We start from the raw sequence: 16,470 nt of genomic DNA, 5'->3' as shown, positions 1-16,470 counted from the left end.
GCTTGCTGTCCACCTGGATGCCCAGGCTCTTAACCACCTCAGCCGGTTCTGGAGGCGTGCCCAACTCCCCAGGCCAGAAACGGTCACACCAAGGGTTGCCAGCGATGGTAATCGGCAACACCTCGGTTTTGTCCGGGTTGATTTTTAGGGTGTTGCCGGACATCCAGTTAGCTGTACTTCTCAGAATGTTTTGCAGTCTGGTAAAGGCATTCTGGCTATCCTCCAGCTGGATAATGATCTGGGTGTCGTCTGCGTAGTTATATACCTGACAGTCCATTTGATTAAGCATTCGAATCAAAGGCTGTAGGTATATATTGAACAATAGGGGTGACAGAGCAGACCATTGTGGGACTCCGCAAGTGATCGAGGTTGCGGTAGAGAGCATGTCACCTAATTGCACTTTCTGCGTCCTCCCTTTAAGGAAGGATGTGAACCATGCCAGTGCTATGCCCTGAATGCCGAAGTCCCTCATCCGCGACAGTAGTTGTTCATGACACACGGTATCAAATGCCGCGGAGAGGTCCAACAGCACCAGGGCCCCCGGGATTTTCTTGTCTGCTCTGTTCCTAAGTTCGTCTACGATTGACAACATAACCAGCTCCGTGCTGTGATTCGCACGGAAGCCTGCTTGATTCGGCTCTAGCAGCGTGTTGCTTTCCAGATGTTCTGAAAGGGTGATAAGGACATGCTGCTCCAGGACCTTCGCCAAGAATGGTAACTGGGAAATTGGTCTGAAGTTCTTCAGACATTTTGCGTCTGCCCCCGGTTTTTTTAGCAAGGGAATCAGACGGGCTTCCTTGAAGGCAGATGGCACTTGACCAGTTTGTAGAGAGAGGTTCAGGAGACTCAGCACGTCATCCTCAATGCCCGGGAGTGCGAGTTTGAAGACTTCAGGTGAGCATGGATCCGCCCTAGAGCCGGACTTGACCCGTCCCGTGAGGGAGACTAAACTCTCCTTTGTAATTAAGGGTAGATTAGAGAGCGGGATTATAATTGGCAGTATGGCTGGGATATCCACCGGTGGACAGTCAATTTGCGAGGTTGCCGTAATTTCAGTGACCAAATCAATGACTTTGTTGGTGAAGAAATCCTGGAACTTCTGACAGTCCTCCTGACTAAAGTCCGGGGGCTGTTCCTTGTTCTTCCTGAGCTCCGTGAGGACTCGGAAGACTTCTTTCTGAGGGTTCGTGGCCGTAGAAATCCTCTCCTCGTAGAACTCGGACTTCCTGGCTATAATCGCTTGCTTATAACCAGCGAGAGCCCGTAGATAGTTACTACGAGAGTCAGGACTGTAGTTTTTCCGCCAGGTTCTTTCCAGTTTGCGTAGCCCACGTTTCTGAGCTCTGAGTAAGTCATTATACCACGGGGCCCCTCGTTTCCTATCCGTACGGTTCACCCTACAGATTGGTGCAACTTTGTCTGTGGCATTCTGAAGTTTGTCCATGAGTGCCCCACAGAGGGCCTCTGGGTTGAGGGGGCAATTGTTGGCAGGGGGGTTGGTGCGAAGTAAATTTATCATTTTATCCCCATCAAACTTATTCCACTTCCTAACTGCCTTCCATCCTCCTTTGGTTGTTGTTTTCAGTCTGTCCGCCAAAACCTTGCCTCTCACCAAGTGGTGGTCAGACCATACGCATGGCAGAGCCGCAGCCATGTCCTGGACAGGAACTGTCGTCCACACCAAGTCTAGGGTGTGTCCCTTAGCATGTGTTGGGCCTCTTACTTGTTGAACCAGATCTAATGAGGTTAACGCCTCATCGATCTGTAACGCCTGACCATCTTTTGGGACCTTCTCCCAATGGTAGTTAAAATCCCCCATTATCATTACCTTGTCATATCTTGAGCGAATGTCCTGGGCCAGTCTTATGAACAAGTCAGGGAAATCAGGCAAGGTCCACGGAGGGCGATAGACTAACAGAATCAGCAGACAATCCGTCCCTGATTGCAACTTAACGCCCATCACTTCCGCGCCTGCCAAATTTTCCGTCAAGACCCTTTCAACCAATAGGCGTGAGTTGTACAGGAGGGCAACACCTCCCCCCCTCTTGGCTCCAGATCTATTGTAGAAAAGTGCCGAAAAGTCGGATGGTAGGGAGGCGACGAGATCCGGCATAGAGGAATCCTCTAACCATGTCTCGGTGAGTCCCAGGAGATCTAGTTCTCCTTCTTCAAGAAGGGTAAACACCTCTAAATTATGTCGTTGCAGGGAGCGTGTGTTAAGGAGGCCAAAGCGTAAGCCGCGGGCCTGACTCATAACCTTACGACCCGGCTGGGGAGTGGGGGCGGACAAGATTCTCTCACGCACAAGAATGTCAACACAATCTGGGCTAATATCAAAATTGCAGGTGTTCAAAGACTCCAACTCACCTCTGGTGTATACCAAGCGAGAACCAGGGGTCGTGGCCCCGGGTCCCGTCTGGTCCCTGATGGGCACAGATGGGCTTGCCTCTGGCGAGCCTCCGGCGCGCCCACGCTGCGCGCATACGCTGCGCGCCTGCATGGTGGCAGGGTTAAGTAGCCTCGAGCGTGCAAGGTGGCCAGGCAGCAACTAGGCTGTCAACCACAATGGCGTCCCAAAGCAGCGCTTCCTCCCCCAAGATGGCTCCCGCCCCAAGAACCCAAGAAAGCAGCTAAAGACCCGCTCAACAGCGGTGCAATCTCCGATTAGAGTGTGGGTATATCCTAACTCAAACCCCACCAGAAAACGGGACCCTTCGAAAAATTTTAAAAGTGCAAATTAATTAATTATTTCCGCATTTAAAAAGCGCTATACTCGCGCTAGTAGCAGCATGTAAATTCTAACAGGAGCAGCATCAGTATCGCGGCGCTTACCTAGCAAAAACAGTACTTCTAGAGTTGGGGTCTCCGCAGCGCCTTAGTGACTTTATCCAGTACATTGACTGGTGGCTTAACGAAGACTCCTGAGGTTGGGCTCCATATAGTGCTAAGCAAACACAAGGAGGATGATGGACGGAGCACTGAAACTTTCCAGACACTCACTCCCTGTCACAGATCTGGGTTGAATCCATCATCGTTCTTTAGCTCACGTCGCCACCTCAGTTCAGACCCAGCCATATGCAAATCAGTCTTGACCCTGCACCTCATGGGAACAGTCCAGACCGAACTGCCAAGCCAGGTCTTCCCTGAACTGGAAACAAGCATCCTGGGACCGGTTTCGGGTAACACCCCTCATCATCCAGGCTAGCTTGAATCCAGTGGCAAAGTGAGCAAGGGAACCACGTCTGGGCAAACCCCTGTAAGTTAGAGCGAACAAACCAAGCACAAGGAGTTGATGGACGAAGCGCTGAAACTTTTCAGGCACTCCCTTAAAGTCACAGATCTGGGTTGAATCCATCATTGTTCTTTAGCTCACTATGCCACCTCAGTTCAGGCCCAGCCAAATGCATATCAGTCTTCATCTCCGCATGTAAACAGGAAGATATTCACTGAGCTGCAGGTAACGAAGATGGGGTTCACAGCAGCAGAACAAAGGCACCTACCAGCTTACGTTCATGTCTGAACAAATCTGCAGGAGATATTGGCAGATGTGCTGGTCATGACGGGAGGAGAAACCTTTCTCTGACTTCCACCTGGAATGCCAGCTCGTGCAGGAGGTTAAGAGAATGACCGTGCACATCTACAACCCACACGTCAATATCCAAAACCTGACAACCTTCCTATGCCGCCACTGCACAGTGATGAAAGAACCCTCCCGCAACCTGGACAGTGACGGCATCTGGGATGGAAAATGGACAGTGATGGTGAAGCTCAAAGAGGGCCTGTCGTCCCCAGATGGAATCCACCACCCCCCTTCCAGCTTCTCCCTAAGGGCGCGACTCAGGATACCTGTACTACCCTGGGCAGCCCAAACAACAGGTGCAGCAAACCAGGCCACACCGGCAAGGACTGCAGGAACTGCAAACAAGAAGGCCACACAGCAAAGTCCTACAAAGAGAAAACCCCATGCAACCTCTGTGAGGGTGTAGGACACCTCTTTAACGACTGCCCAAAATGAGCCAAATCCTACGCCCAAGCTGCCAAGCCTCCATGGAGAGAGCAACTGGAGTTGGCGGCCGAGACCTGGACTCCAATCCCAGCCACGCGGCAGGAGAGGGGGACTGGGAGAGGGAAGGGCTCCAAACAGAACATACCCAAGCCCAACCAGGTCACCGCCAAGGTCCCGGAGTTACAGACACCCAACGATACCACACCTGCCATCCCTCAGCCCGGTGAGCACAGCGAGCCAATGGAGACTCCCACCCAAGCTGCCACCGAGGACCAGGAGGAAGATCCCTGGACAACACAGGAGCGCAGGAAAAGGAGGCACCCAACGGACTCCGAAGAAACAAGCAAGAAAGCTGAGAGAACCCACAACCCCTACTCCGGGCTTGAGGATTCGGAAGAAGAAAAGCAGCCAGAACAAGACACATCAGATGAGCAACTCAAACAAGTGACGAAAGTGATGAGGGAGATGGCAAACTCCATGGAAGCCTCCCCACCCTTATCACCTGCAAGAGTAGAAGAGGTGGAGACCGCCATCAAGGACCAAGACAAAGACCTGCCTGTAATCCTCAAGGAGGTAGACCCCAAGCCCAGCCAAGTGTGGAGCAGCCATTGTGAAACAGCAAGCAACAGCTGCCGAGTAGGAGGGCCCAGCACCGGAGAGAAGGCTGAACCAGCCCTGTAAGTAGCCTTGTCAACTGTGTTTGTAACCAATTGCTTTGACTTGATAATTAGTCTTTAAGTAGTAAGTTTACTCTTAAAAACTAATTAATGATGGCTATTTCATTAGTTTCCGTAAATGTCAGAAGTATTAGAGACAGGCGCAGATGTGCTAGTACTTTGAGTTTTCTTGCCAGCCAGGAGTGTGATGTGTACATGATTCAGGATTGCCCCATCCCCTTTGCAACATCATACACGCATCTAGAACAGCAGTGGACCCAAGGGCCTTCCTTTTGGTATGGAGGCAACAGCAGTAGGTCTGTAGGAGTGGCCACCTTAGTCAGAGGAAGGCGTTTCACAATAGACTCAGTCACTGAACTGGAGGTCGGCAGGGCTCTTGTTGTCGACGGTTCATGGGCAGGAGAGCTAGTTAGACTTATCAATGTGTACGCCCCTTCTGACGTAGGCGAGCGGCGACGGGAGCTGTTTCAGCCGCTCAGGCCACAGCTGGTCACCTGAAGAACAATTTTGATGGGTGGGGAATTCAACTGTATTCTAGAAGCTGGTGGTAGATGCGGGGCCAAGGCTGGGGAAAGAAGATGGATGATGATGCAAAACTACTGGTGGAGATGGTGGCTGAGGCCTCCCTGACAGATGTCATTGGGTCCATGGGGGCGAACGCCAGGAACTTCACCTGGAGTCTCCCTGATGGTTCCTTGTGCTCCAGGATAGATTTCATCTTTACCTCTCAATCAGTGAAGCTTAGGTAACATTCAATGGTGACAGTGCATTTCTCTGACCACAGAGCTATCCACTTCCAAGGAGAACTGACAGACACGTTCCTGACAGGTCCAGGCGGTTGGAAACTGAATAGCTCTCTGCTGGAGAAAGAGGGGGTGAAGGAAGAGCTGAGGGGGTGAAGGAAGAGCTGAGGGAGACACTCACCCAGTGGCAGGCCATGAAAGACACATTTGAGTCCACAGGGGAATGGTAGGACTGGGTAAAAGGAAGGGTCCAGGTTTTTTCAAGAATGTGGGCAGGCAGGTTGGAAGGGGGAGAAAGAGGGAGTTCAGTAGACTAAAGCAAGAGCTGCAAGAACTGCACGACCTGCAATCCCGGGATGGGACGTCATGAGCCCTCTGGAAGTAGTGAAGAAAGAGCTGAGCGAGCATTTTCCTGACGAATCCAGGAGGATAATTTTCGTTCCAAGGTGGAGAACTTGGAGAAGGGGGAGAAATGCAACTCCTTCTTCTTTAAGAAAATCCACTCTGCGCACACCCCTCTGGTTCAACTGCGCAATAAGGAGGGAACCCTCTGTGACACAAGGGAGGACATAAGGAAGGTTGTGACTGACTTCTATGGGGACCTCTACTCAGAGAAGAGGTCAGAGGAACATCAAGCAGAAAAGTTTCTGTCTGGTATCCCAAGAACAGCCATAAAACACTCGCTAGTAATGTAACAGTACTTCTAGGGTTGGGGTCTCTACAGCGCCTGAGTGACTTTATCCAGTACATTGACTGGTGGCTTAACAAAGACTCAAGGGGTTGGGCTCCATATAGTGCTAAGCAAACACAAGGAGATGATGGACAGAGTGCTGAAACTTTTCAGACACTCACCCTGTCACAGATCTGAGTTGAATCCATCACCGTTCTTTAGCTCACATCCCCACCTCAGTTCAGACCCAGCCACATGCAAATCAATCTTGACCCTGCGTCTCATGGGAAAAGTCCAGATCGAATCGCCAAGCCAGGTCTTCCCTGCACCAGAAACAAGCATCCTGAGACCGGTTTCGGGGTAACAACCCTCATCAGCCAGGCTAGCTTGAATCCGGTGGCAAAGTGAGCAAGGGACCCATGTCTGGGCATACCCTGCCAACTTAGGGCAAACAAAGCAAACACAAGGAGATGATGGATGGAGCACTGAAACTTTTCAGACACTCACCCCCAGTCACAGATCTGGTTTGAATCCATCATCATTTTTGAGCTCACTTTGCCACCTCAGTTTAGACCCAGCCACATGCAAATCAGTCTTGACCCTGTGTCTCATGGGAATAGTACAGATCGAACTGCTAAGCCAGGTCTTCCCTGAACCAGAAACAAGCATCCTGGGACCAGTTTCGGGGTAACACCCGTCCTCATCCATGCTAGCTTGAATCCAGTGGCAAAGTGAGCAAGGGACCCACGTCTGGGCATACCCTTGTAACTTGGGGCGAACAAAGCAAACACAAGGAGATGATGGACGGAGCGCTGAAACTTTTCAGACACTCCCTTCCAGTCCCAGATCTGAGTTGAATCCATCATTGTTCTTTAGCTCACTTCGCCACCTCAGTTCAGACCCAGCCATATGCAAATCAGTCTTCATCTCCGCACCTGAACAGGAAGATATTCACTGAGCTGCTGGTAACGAAGATGGGGTTCACAGCAGCAGAAATCTGGTGCATCATGTCAGATGCACCCAAAGGCACCTTACGTTCATGTCTGAACAAATCTGCGGGAGGAATTGGCAGATGTGCTGGTCATGACGGGAGGAGAAACCTTTTTCTGACTTCCACCTGGAATGCCAGCTCATGCAGGAGGTTAAGAGAATGACCATGCGCATCTGCAACCCACACGTCAATATCCAAGACCTGACAACCTTCCTACGCCACCACTGCACAGTGACGAAAGAACCCTCCCGCAACCTGGAAAGTGACGGCATCTGGGATGGTAAATGGACAGTGATGATGAAGCTGAAAGAGGACCCGTCGGCCCCAGATGAAATCCACCACCCCCCTTCCAGCTTCTCCCTAGGGCGCGACTCAGGATACCTGTCCTACCCTGGGCAACCCAAACTATGCAACAGGTGCAGCAAACCAGACCACACCGGCAAGGACTGCACAGCGCAAGTATGCAGGAACTGCAAACAAGAAGGCCACACGGCAAAGTCCTACAAAGAGAAAACCCCATGCAACCTCTGTGGGGGTGTAGGCCACCTCTTTAAGGACTGCCCAAAAAGAGCCAAATCCTACGCCCAAGCTGCCAAACCTCCATGGAGAGAGCAACCGGAGGAGGCGGCCGAGACCAGGCCTCCACTCCCAGCCCCACGGCAGGAGAGGGGGACTGGGAGAGGGAAGGGCTCCAAACAGAACATACCCAAGCCCAATCAGGACACCGCCAAGGTCCCGGAGTTACAGACACCCAACGATACCACAACTGCCATCCCTGAGCCCGGTGAGCGCAGCAAGCCAATGGAGACTCCCACCCAAGCTGCCACCGAGGACCAGGAGGAAGATCCCTGGACAACACAGAAGCGCAGGAAAGGGAGCCACTCAACGGACTCCGAAGAAACAAGCAAGGGAGCTGTGAGCACCCACAACCTCAACTCCGGGCTTAAGGATTCGGAAGAAGAAAAGCAGCTGGAACAAGACACCCCAGATGAGCAAATCAAGCAAGTGACGAAAGTGCTGAAGGAGATGGCAAACTCCATGAAAGCGTCCCCACCCCCATCACCAGCAAGAGTAGAAGAGGTGGAGACCGCAATTGAGGACGAAGAGCAAGACATGCCCGTCACCCTGGAGGAGGTAGACCCCAAGCCCAGCCAAGAGTGTGGAGCAGCCATTGTGCAACAGCAAGCAACAGCTGCCGAGCAGGAAGGCCCAGCACCAGAGACCCAACAGAAGGCTGAACCAGCCCTGTAAGTAGCCTTGTCAACTGTATTTGTAACCAATTGCTTTCACTTGATAATTAGTCTTTAAGTATTAACTTAACTCTTAAAAACAAATTAATGATGGTAATTTCATTAGTTTCCGTAAATGTCAGAAGTATTTGAGACAGGCGCAGATGTGCTAGTACTCTGAGTTTTCTTGCCAGCCAGGAGTGTGATGTGTACATGACTCAGGAATGCCCCATACCCTTTGCAACATCATACACGCATCTAGAACAGCAGAGGACCCTAGAGCCTTCCTTTTGGTCTGGAGGCAACAGCAGTAAGTCTGTAGGAGTGGCTACCTTAGTCAGAGGAAGGCGTTTTACAATAGACTCAGTCACTGAACTGGAGGGCGGCAGGGCTCTTGTCGTCGACGGTTTGTGGGCATGAGAGCCAGTTAGACTTATCAATGTGTATGCCCCTTCTGACGTAGGCGAGCGACGGGAGCTGTTACAGCCCCTCAGGCCACAGCTGGTCACCTAGAGAACAATTTTGATGGGTGGGGACTTCAACTGTATTCTAGAAGCAGTTGGTAGATGCGGGGCCAAGGCTGGGGAAGGATGGATGGATGATGCTGCGAAACTACTGGTGGAGACGGTGGGTAAGGCCTCCCTGACAGATGTCATTGGGGCAAACGCCAGGAACTTCACCTGGAGTCTCCCTGATGGTTCCTTGCGCTCCAGGATAGATTTCATCTTTACCTCTCAATCAGGGAAGCTTAGGCAACATTCAATGGTGACAGTGCATTTCTCTGACCACAGAGCTATACACTTCCAAGAGGAACTGACGGGCAAGTTTCTGACAGGTCCAAGCACTTGGAAACTGAATAGCTCTCTGCTGGAGAAAGAGGGGGTGAAGGAAGAGCTGAGGGAGACATTCACCCAGTGGCAGGCCATGAAAGACACATTCGAGTCCACAGGGGAATGGTAGGAATGGGTAAAAGGCAGGGTCCAGGTTTTTTTTCAAGAATGTGGGCAGGCAGGTTGCAAGGGGGAGAAAGAGGTAGTTCAGTAGACTACAGCAAGAGCTGCAAGAACTGCACGACCTGCAACTTCGGGGATGAGACAGCATGAGCCCTCTGGAAGTAGTGAAGAAAGAGCTGAGCGAGCACTTTCATGACGAATCCGGGAGGATCACTTTCCGTTCCAAGGTGGAGAACTTGGAGAAGGGGGAGAAATGCAACTCCTTCTTCTTTAAGAAAATCCACTCTGCGCACACTCCTCTGGTTCAACTGCACAATAAAGAGGGAACCCTCTGTGATACAAGGCAGTACATTAGGAAGGTTGAGACAGACTTCTATGGGGACCTCTATTCAGAGAAGAGGTGAGAGGGAGATCAAGCAGAAAAGTTTCTGCATGGTATCCCAAGAACAGCCATAAAACACTCGCTAGTAATGTAACAGTACTTCTAGGGTTGGGGTCTCTACAGCACCTGAGTGACTTTATCCAGTACATTGACTGGTGGCTTAACAAAGACTCAAGAGGTTGGGCTCCATATAGTGCTAAGCAAACACAAGGAGATGATGGACGGAGTGCTGAAACTTTTCAGACACTCACCCCATCACAGAACTGAGTTGAATCCATCACCGTTCTTTAGCTCACGTCCCCACCTCAGTTCAGACCCAGCCACATGCAAATCAATCTTGACCCTGCGTCTCATGGAACAGTCCGGATCGAATTGCCAAGCCAGGTCTTCCCTGAGCCAGAAACAAGCATCCTGGGACCGGTTTCGGGGTAACAACCCTCATCAGCCAGGCTAGCTTGAATCCAGTGGCAAAGTGAGCAAGGGACCCATGTCTGGGCATACCCTGCCAACTTAGGGCAAACAAAGCAAACACAAGGAGATGATGGATGGAGCACTGACACTTTTCAGACACTCACCCCCAGTCACAGATCTGGTTTGAATCCATCATCGTCTTTAAGCTCACTTTGCCACCTCAGTTTAGACCCAGCCACATGCAAATCAGTCTTGACCCTGTGTCTCATGGGAATAGTACAGATCGAACTGCCAAGCCAGGTCTTCCCTGAATCAGAAACAAGCATCCTGGGACCAGTTTCGGGGTAACACCCGTCCTCATCCATGCTAGCTTGAATCCAGTGGCAAAGTGAGCAAGGGACCAACGTCTGGGCATACCCTTGTAACTTGGGGCGAACAAAGCAAACACAAGGAGATGATGGACGGAGCGCTGAAACTTTTCATACACTCCCTTCCAGTCCCAGATCTGAGTTGAATCCATCATTGTTCTTTAGCTCACTTCGCCGCCTCAGTTCAGACCCAGCCATATGCAAATCAGTCTTCATCTCTGCACCTGAGCAGGAAGATATTCACTGAGCTGCTGGTAACGAAGATGGGGTTCACAGCAGCAGTAATCTGGTGCATCATGTCAGATGCACTCAAAGGCACCTTACGTTCATGTCTGAACAAATCTGCAGGAGGTATTGGCAGATGTGCTGGTCATGACGGGAGGAGAAACCTTTTTCTGACTTCCACCTGCAATGCCAGCTCATGCAGGAGGTTAAGAGAATGACCGTGCGCATCTGCAACCCGCACGTCAATATCCAAGACCTGACAACCTTCCCATGCCGCCACTGTACAGTGACAAAATAACCCTCCCACAACCTGGACAGTGACGGCATCTGGGATGGTAAATGGACAGTGATGGTGAAGCTGAAAGAGGATCCGTCGGCCCCAGATGAAATCCACCCCCCCCCCTTCCAGCTTCTCCCTAGGGCGCGACTCAGGATACCTGTACTACCCTGGGCAGCTCAAACTATGCAACAGGTGCAGCAAACCAGGCCACAAAAACAAGGACTGCACAGCGCAAGTATGCAGGAACTGCAAACAAGAAGGCCACACGGCAAAGTCCTACAAAGAGAAAACCCCATGCAACCTCTGTGGGGGTGTAGGCCACCTCTTTAAGGACTGCCCAAAAAGAGCCAAATCCTACGCCCAAGCTGCCAAACCTCCATGGAGAGAGCAACCGGAGGAGGCGGCCAGGACCAGGCCTCCAGTCCCAGCTCCGCGGCGGGAGAGGGGGACTGGGAGAGGGAAGGGCTCCAAACAGAACATACACAAGCCCAACCAGGACACCGCCAAGGTCCTGGAGTTACAGACACCCAACGATACCACACCTGCCATTCCTGAGCCTGGTGAGCACAGCGAGCCAATGGAGACTCCCACCCAAGCTGCCACCGAGGACCAGGAGGAAGATCCCTGGACAACACAGAAGCGCAGGAAAAGGAGCCACTCAACGGACTTCGAAGAAACAAGCAAGGGAGCTGTGAGCACCCACAACCCCTACCACGGGCTTGAGGATTCGGAAGAAGAAAAGCAGCTGGAACAAGACACCCCAGATGAGCAACTCAAGCAAGTGACGAAAGTGCTGAAGGAGATGGCAAACTCCATGAAAGCGTCCCCACCCCCATCACCAGCAAGAGTAGAAGAGGTGGAGACCGCAATTGAGGAGCAAGAGCAAGACCTGCCCGTCACCCTGGAGGAGGTAGACCCCAAGCCCAGCCAAGAGTGTGGAGCAGCCATTGTGCAACAGCAAGCAACAGCTGCCGAGCAGGAAGGCCCAGCACCGGAGACCCAACAGTAGCCTGAACCAGCCCTGTAAGTAGGCTTTCAACTGTATTTGTAACCAATTGCTTTGACTTGATAATTAGTCTTTAAGTATTAAGTTTACTCTTAAAAACAAATTAATGATGGTAATTTCATTAGTTTACGTAAATGTCAGAAGTATTAGAGACACGCGCAGACGTGCTAGTACTCTGAGTTTTCTTGTCAGCCAGGAGTGTGATGTGTACATGACTCAGGAATGCCCTATCCCCTTTGCAACATCATACACGCACCTAGAAAAGCAGTGGACCCTAGGGCCTTCCTTGTGGTCTGGAGGGAACAGCAGTAGGTCTGTAGGAGTGGCTACCTTAGTCAGAGGAAGGCGTTTCACAATAGACTCAGTCACCGAACTGGAGGGCGGCAGGGCTCTTGCCGTCGACGGTTCGTGGGCAGGAGAGCCAGTTAGACTTATCAATGTGTATGGCCATTCTGACGTAGGGAAGCGATGGGAGCTGTTTCAGCTCCTCAGGCCACCTAGAGAACAATTTTGATGGGTGGGCACTTCAACTGTATTCTAGAAGCAGTTGGTAGATGCGGGGCCAAGCCTGGGGAAGGATGGATGGATGATGATGATGCAAAACTACTGGTGGAGATGGTGGGTGAGGCCTCCCTGACAGATGTCATTGGGTCCATGGGGGCGAACGCCAGGAACTTCACCTGGAGTCTCCCTGATGGTTCCTTGCGCTCCAGGATAGATTTCATCTGTACCTCTCAATCAGTGAAGTTTAGATAACATTCAATGGTGACAGTGCATTTCTCTGACCACAGAGCTATCCACTTCCAAGGAGAACTGACAGACACGTTCCTGACAGGTCCAGGCACTTGGAAACTGAATAGCTCTCTGCTGGAGAAAGAGGGGGTGAAGGAAGAGCTGAGGGAGACACTCACCCAGTGGCAGGCCATGAAAGACACATTTGAGTCCACAGAGGAATGGTAGGAATGGGTAAAAGGAAGGGTCCAGGTTTTTTCGAAAATGTGAGCAGGCAGGTTGCAAGGGGGAGAAAGAGGGAGTTCAGTAGACTACAGCAAGAGCTGCAAGAACTGCACGACCTGCAATCCCGGGATGGGACATCATGAGCCCTCTGGAAGTAGTGAAGAAAGAGCTGAGCGAGCATTTTCCTGACGAATCCAGGAAGATCATTTTCGTTCCAAGGTGGAGAACTTGGAGAAGGGGGAGAAATGCAACTCCTTCTTCTTTAAGAAAATCCACTCTGCGCACACCCCTCTGGTTCAACTGCGCAATAAGGAGGGAACCCTCTGTGACACAAGGGAGGACATAAGGAAGGTTGTGACTGACTTCTATGGGGACCTCTACTCAGAGAAGAGGTCAGAGGAACATCAAGCAGAAAAGTTTCTGTCTGGTATCCCAAGAACAGCCATAAAACACTTGCTAGTAATGTAACAGTACTTCTAGGGTTGGGGTCTCTACAGCGCCCGAGTGACTTTATCCAGTACATTGCCTAGTGGCTTAACAAAGACTCAAGGGGTTGGGCTCCATATAGTGCTAAGCAAACACAAGGAGATGATGGACGGAGTGCTGAACCTTTTCAGACACTCACCCTGTCACAGATCTGAGTTGAATCCATCAACGTTCTTTAGCTCACATCCCCACCTCAGTTCAGACCCAGCCATATGCAAATCAATCTTGACCCTGCGTCTCATGGGAAAAGTCCAGATCGAATTGCCAAACCAGGTCTTCCCTGAACCAGAAACAAGCATCCTGGGACCGGTTTCGGGGTAACAACCCTCATCAGCCAGGCTAGCTTGAATCCAGTGGCAAAGTGAGCAAGGGACCCATGTCTGGGCATACCCTGCCAACTTAGGGCAAACAAAGAAAACACAAGGAGATGATGGATGGAGCACTGAAACTTTTCAGACACTCACCCCCAGTCACAGATCTGGTTTGAATCCATCATCGTCTTTAAGCTCACTTTGCCACCTCAGTTTAGACCCAGCCACATGCAAATCAGTCTTGACCCTGTGTCTCATGGGAATAGTACAGATCGAACTGCCAAGCCAGGTCTTCCCTGAACCAGAAACAAGCATCCTGGGACCAGTTTCGGGGTAACACCCGTCCTCATCCATGCTAGCTTGAATCCAGTGGCAAAGTGAGCAAGGGACCCACGTCTGGGCATACCCTTGTAACTTGGGGCGAACAAAGCAAACACAAGGAGATGATGGACAGAGCGCTGAAACTTTTCAGACACTCCCTTCCAGTCCCAGATCTGAGTTGAATCCATCATTGTTCTTTAGCTCACTTCGCCGCCTCAGTTCAGACCCAGCCATATGCAAATCAGTCTTCATCTCTGCACCTGAGCAGGAAGATATTCACTGAGCTGCTGGTAACGAAGATGGGGTTCACAGCAGCAGAAATCTGGTGCATCATGTCAGATGCACCCAAAGGCACCTTACGTTCATGTCTGAACAAATCTGCAGGAGGTATTGGCAGATGTGCTGGTCATGACGGGAGGAGAAACCTTTTTCTGACTTCCACCTGGAATGCCAGCTCATGCAGGAGGTTAAGAGAATGACCGTGCACATCTGCAACCCGCACGTCAATATCCAAGACCTGACAACCTTCCCATGCCGCCACTGTACAGTGACAAAATAACCCTCCCACAACCTGGACAGTGACGGCATCTGGGATGGTAAATGGACAGTGATGGTGAAGCTGAAAGAGGATCCGTCGGCCCCAGATGAAATCCACCCCCCCCCTTCCAGCTTCTCCCTAGGGCGCGACTCAGGATACCTGTACTACCCTGGGCAGCTCAAACTATGCAACAGGTGCAGCAAACCAGGCCACAAAAACAAGGACTGCACAGCGCAAGTATGCAGGAACTGCAAACAAGAAGGCCACACGGCAAAGTCCTACAAAGAGAAAACCCCATGCAACCTCTGTGGGGGTGTAGGCCACCTCTTTAAGGACTGCCCAAAAAGAGCCAAATCCTACGCCCAAGCTGCCAAACCTCCATGGAGAGAGCAACCGGAGGAGGCGGCCAAGACCAGGCCTACAGTCCCAGCTCCGCGGCGGGAGAGGGGGACTGGGAGTGGGAAGGGCTCCAAACAGAACATACCCAAGCCCAACCAGGACACCGCCAAGGTCCTGGAGTTACAGACACCCAACGATACCACACCTGCCATTCCTGAGCCTGGTGAGCACAGCGAGCCAATGGAGACTCCCACCCAAGCTGCCACCGAGGACCAGGAGGAAGATCCCTGGACAACACAGAAGCGCAGGAAAAGGAGCCACTCAACGGACTTCGAAGAAACAAGCAAGGGAGCTGTGAGCACCCACAACCCCTACCACGGGCTTGAGGATTCGGAAGAAGAAAAGCAGCTGGAACAAGACACCCCAGATGAGCAACTCAAGCAAGTGACGAAAGTGCTGAAGGAGATGGCAAACTCCATGAAAGCGTCCCCACCCCCATCACCAGCAAGAGTAGAAGAGGTGGAGACCGCAATTGAGGAGCAAGAGCAAGACCTGCCCGTCACCCTGGAGGAGGTAGACCCCAAGCCCAGCCAAGAGTGTGGAGCAGCCATTGTGCAACAGCAAGCAACAGCTGCCGAGCAGGAAGGCCCAGCACCGGAGACCCAACAGTAGCCTGAACCAGCCCTGTAAGTAGGCTTTCAACTGTATTTGTAACCAATTGCTTTGACTTGATAATTAGTCTTTAAGTATTAAGTTTACTCTTAAAAACAAATTAATGATGGTAATTTCATTAGTTTACGTAAATGTCAGAAGTATTAGAGACACGCGCAGACGTGCTAGTACTCTGAGTTTTCTTGTCAGCCAGGAGTGTGATGTGTACATGACTCAGGAATGCCCTATCCCCTTTGCAACATCATACACGCACCTAGAAAAGCAGTGGACCCTAGGGCCTTCCTTGTGGTCTGGAGGGAACAGCAGTAGGTCTGTAGGAGTGGCTACCTTAGTCAGAGGAAGGCGTTTCACAATAGACTCAGTCACCGAACTGGAGGGCGGCAGGGCTCTTGCCGTCGACGGTTCGTGGGCAGGAGAGCCAGTTAGACTTATCAATGTGTATGGCCATTCTGACGTAGGGAAGCGATGGGAGCTGTTTCAGCTCCTCAGGCCACCTAGAGAACAATTTTGATGGGTAGGCACTTCAACTGTATTCTAGAAGCAGTTGGTAGATGCGGGGCCAAGCCTGGGGAAGGATGGATGGATGATGATGATGCAAAACTACTGGTGGAGATGGTGGGTGAGGCCTCCCTGACAGATGTCATTGGGTCCATGGGGGCGAACGCCAGGAACTTCACCTGGAGTCTCCCTGATGGTTCCTTGCGCTCCAGGATAGATTTCATCTGTACCTCTCAATCAGTGAAGTTTAGATAACATTCAATGGTGACAGTGCATTTCTCTGACCACAGAGCTATCCACTTCCAAGGAGAACTGACAGACACGTTCCTGACAGGTCCAGGCACTTGGAAACTGAATAGCTCTCTGCTGGAGAAAGAGGGGGTGAAGGAAGAGCTGAGGGAGACACT

General features: G+C 51.4%; 2 protein-coding genes and 1 pseudogene across 2 annotated transcripts; all 3 read left to right on the top strand.

Moving 5' to 3' along the window:
* The first annotated feature begins 7,025 nt into the window (after nt 1-7,025).
* Nucleotides 7,026-8,338, top strand: LOC146866194 (uncharacterized). Its single transcript, XM_085640451.1, has one exon. It carries the CDS (start codon nt 7,229-7,231, stop codon nt 8,336-8,338), a length of 1,110 nt encoding a protein of 369 aa, XP_085496577.1. The 5' UTR covers nt 7,026-7,228.
* Nucleotides 8,339-11,004: 2,666 nt separating this feature from the next.
* Nucleotides 11,005-11,944, top strand: LOC146866193 (uncharacterized; annotated as a pseudogene).
* A 2,338-nt stretch (nt 11,945-14,282) lies between these two features.
* On the top strand, nt 14,283-15,565 carry LOC146866192 (uncharacterized). The gene has a single exon (XM_085640445.1). The coding sequence runs from the start codon at nt 14,627-14,629 to the stop codon at nt 15,563-15,565; it is 939 nt and encodes a 312-aa protein (XP_085496571.1). The 5' UTR covers nt 14,283-14,626.
* The last annotated feature ends 905 nt before the right edge of the window (nt 15,566-16,470 follow it).

Source organism: Triturus cristatus, chromosome 2_1 (genome assembly GCF_964204655.1).
Source record: "Triturus cristatus chromosome 2_1, aTriCri1.1, whole genome shotgun sequence".
Classification (NCBI taxonomy): domain Eukaryota; kingdom Metazoa; phylum Chordata; class Amphibia; order Caudata; family Salamandridae; genus Triturus; species Triturus cristatus.
The sequence above is the reverse complement of the archived record's forward strand: the minus strand, read 5'-3'. Positions and strand labels throughout refer to the sequence as shown.